Raw genomic sequence first — 3,032 nt, 5'->3', positions numbered from 1 at the left:
TGAACAGATTTTCTTTCGCTGTGGGTGGAGTTACACGATTTATTATTGCCATGATTTCACACACAATGATGTCAAATTTGGTTTATTGCAAAATTATGATTTCAATTTCCTGTTCAATAATTGACTTGTATTAGCCAGATTATTTATACACAAATGTATATATTTTTTGGAAAACTACCCCCTTATTATAGATTTTTAAAAGAGAGCTTGATATCTTTGTGCAATCATTAAGGTTTGTTAAATGCAAACATGCAGTGAAACTCATTGCTGCATTTGATGCAGTCAAGCTGATACGATGTGTCTGATTTACAAACTCAACCTATTGACTTGATTATTCACGTCATTCTTAGCTATGTGATATAGTCGTTGTGCGTTCTTAATTGACATTGTTAATGAAGTCGTAAGATGTCTAGCTACTAATGTGTTATGCTAACAAGCTACCAAGAAGTTGCATAGCAACAGCATCAACTTCCGGTAGACAGGCGAAGCTCTATTACGCTCAACTGAAAGGATACCGTTCATTTACTATTAGTTCATTTTAGTATGTATTATACAGTATGTTAGTATGGGTATTCGAACACAGCTAAGGTTTGGACTGTAGCCCACGTATATCCATATTCTGACGCTACAATTACCATGATGCAGTTCGCCAGTCTCGCGAGATATGAGTGCCGCTGTCTCGCCCCTGTATTATAGCTGCGGAAACCCCAAGCGTTCTTCCTTTCTCATCATGGCACCGAAGGCGAAGAAGGAAGGTCTGTGAATCCCTACATTGTTTTTGCGTAAAATCACTTAATATGAAGAACCACACATGTTGTTTATACCTGTGTGCAAAGATGGATATATGTTCTTTACAATCGTTGAAAGTCACAGACGTCCTTAGTTATTTTATCTGTCCAAAAGTCGCTAAATGTAGAAAGTAGCCACCCGCCATGTTCCCATCCAATGTGGCTATGCTAACTAGTCAGTTCGCTGAAACATTACTGGCTGTTTCATTCCGTATATTAATGATTTTTTAATGATATTAATTCCTACGTTTGAGCTTACGTGAGTGATTGCAAGCCGTGTATGGTTTATTAAATTTTTATTCGTCTCGTTGTTTTGTTGGGGTTGTCTTCACAGCATGGCCTGTAGTAACGCCTCGATCACATTGCGTTTTAGTAACCAGAAGTACATTCATTTCCAAAGACCGTTGCGTTGCAGTGTGTTCTGCGTTGTACATACTTTTAAATGTATTGAAGGTATGCATCAAGTTGTAAGCCTCAATGGCTTGACAAATACTAGCAGACTTTAAAAAAAACAGTATATATTGGCTTTTTGTTAAATAGTAAAAAAATGTATTAAGGTACATATGACACAGAATGCCCACTTATTCCACCAACACAGAACAGCAGGCTACATGGGAGCACATCTGTCAAAACCCTTCCCTCTCCAACCCATGAATACTCCCCAAAACCTGGTATTAATTTAAATTATTAACGAAACAATGACTTTCACATCAATGCTAGAAAATAAGTTATTCATTGCCAAGGTGATGACTTTAGAAACTGCTGAAAGGCCCCCCAAACATCAGTAAAGGGTGGATTCCCATTAAACTCAAATTAAAACACCTTTAGGAGTAGGAAAGGGCAGGGTTTGAGAAAGATAGAAGAATTCTGGTAATATATTTGTCTTTACACACTTGACCTGCCAAGTAAGAGAAACGGGTAAATCCTACCATATATCAAATTCATCCCACCATTTTTGAGAAGTGTACTATAGTTCAGGTGATGTCTTAATAATTTCAGAAGGAATTTGCAATCCCAGATGTCATTCTGAGCTCTCCCAAGAAAATAAAAATGGTCAGATGCAGGTATTTAGAGCACACCGGTCACGTAAAGACTAATTGGTTGTTTACTGCAATGCCTTGGTAATTATTTAGATATATGGACGGGTCAGATGTTCAACAGTGTTCTGATTTAGGATGTTAAACTAATCTGCTTTAGTTTAGAAACCCTGTCTAACGTATCTCCTGTAGCTGTCCCTGCCTAAACCCAGTTGCAACATTCTCTCTCCCTCTGTAGCTGTCCCTGCCTAAACCCAGTTGTAACGTCTTATCTCCCTCTAGCTGGCCCTGCCTAAACCCAGTTGTAACGTCTTATCTCCCTCTGTAGCTGTCCCGGCCAAGACCGAGGCCAAGGTAAAGGCCCTGAAGGCCAAGAAGGCTGTTCTGAAGGGAGTCCACAGCCAGAGGAAGAAGAAGATCAGAACCTCCCCGACCTTCCGCCGCCCCAAAACCCTGCGCCTCCGCAGACAACCCAAGTACCCCCGCAAGAGTGCCCCTCGCCGGAATAAGTAAGTCATGTAAACTGTAAGAATGGCGTTGGTACAGTACCGACATGTCCAAGCCATTCATCTGTTTGGTGGTTAGTTTCTCTGCTCGGGGTGCAAATGATGCTAACAGCGATCAAAGTATGATATCTCATGATTCCATCCTTATAAGCCACTGATGCACCTTAGAGCAACACAACTGTCTTTTTTAACGGGGTTCAAATGTGGGGGTGGGGCGGATGTCATTTTGAGGGGTTGGGGGTCGCAGCGTTAGTTTGGTGCACGCTGAAAGTGAGCTCCTATTCACCATCCCCAATCCTCCCTCCCTCCCCCGTCCTTCTCCCTCTCTCCGTCCTTCTCCCTCTCTCCGTCCTTCTCCCTCTCTCCGTCCTTCTCCCTCTCTCCGTCCTTCTCCCTCTCTCCGTCCTTCTCCCTCTCTCCGTCCTTCTCCCTCTCTCCGTCCTTCTCCCTCTCGCCCTTCTCCCTCTCTCCGTCCTTCTCCCTCTCTCCGTCCTTCTCCCTCTCTCCGTCCTTCTCCCTCTCTCCGTCCTTCTCCCTCTCTCCGTCCTTCTCCCTCTCTCCGTCCTTCTCCCTCTCTCCGTCCTTCTCCCTCTCTCCATCCTTCTCCCTCTCTCCATCCTTCTCCCTCTCTCCATCCTTCTCCCTCTCTCCATCCTTCTCCTTCTCTCCATCCTTCTCTCCATCCTTCTCCCTCTCTCCAT

General features: G+C 43.4%; 1 protein-coding gene and 1 non-coding gene across 2 annotated transcripts; both read left to right on the top strand.

Annotated features, from left to right (window-relative positions):
* Positions 1 to 639: 639 nt before the first annotated feature.
* On the top strand, positions 640 to 2,360 carry LOC139551645 (large ribosomal subunit protein uL23-like). The gene is made up of 2 exons (XM_071362913.1): positions 640 to 755; positions 2,154 to 2,360. The coding sequence occupies exons 1-2, from the start codon at positions 665 to 667 to the stop codon at positions 2,336 to 2,338; spliced, it is 276 nt and encodes a 91-aa protein (XP_071219014.1). The 5' UTR covers positions 640 to 664; the 3' UTR covers positions 2,339 to 2,360.
* Positions 2,361 to 2,423: 63 nt separating this feature from the next.
* LOC139552904 (small nucleolar RNA Z17) lies at positions 2,424 to 2,495 on the top strand. The gene has a single exon (XR_011670565.1). It is a non-coding gene; the product is annotated as a small nucleolar RNA Z17 (small nucleolar RNA).
* Positions 2,496 to 3,032: the final 537 nt, after the last annotated feature.

The sequence above is a fragment of the Salvelinus alpinus genome, chromosome 24 (genome assembly GCF_045679555.1).
Source record: "Salvelinus alpinus chromosome 24, SLU_Salpinus.1, whole genome shotgun sequence".
NCBI lineage: Eukaryota > Metazoa > Chordata > Actinopteri > Salmoniformes > Salmonidae > Salvelinus > Salvelinus alpinus.
This window is presented reverse-complemented; position numbering and strand designations above follow the sequence as displayed.

What these genes read in the sequence shown, in the direction of transcription:
- LOC139551645 (XM_071362913.1), top strand. Translation starts at nt 665, where the DNA reads ATGAGTGCCGCTGTCTCGCCCCTGTATTATAGCTGCGGAAACCCCAAG. An exon ending in ACCGAAGGCGAAGAAGGAAG is followed by an intron (nt 756 to 2,153) that starts GTCTGTGAATCC and finishes CTCCCTCTGTAG; the next exon opens with CTGTCCCGGCCAAGACCGAG.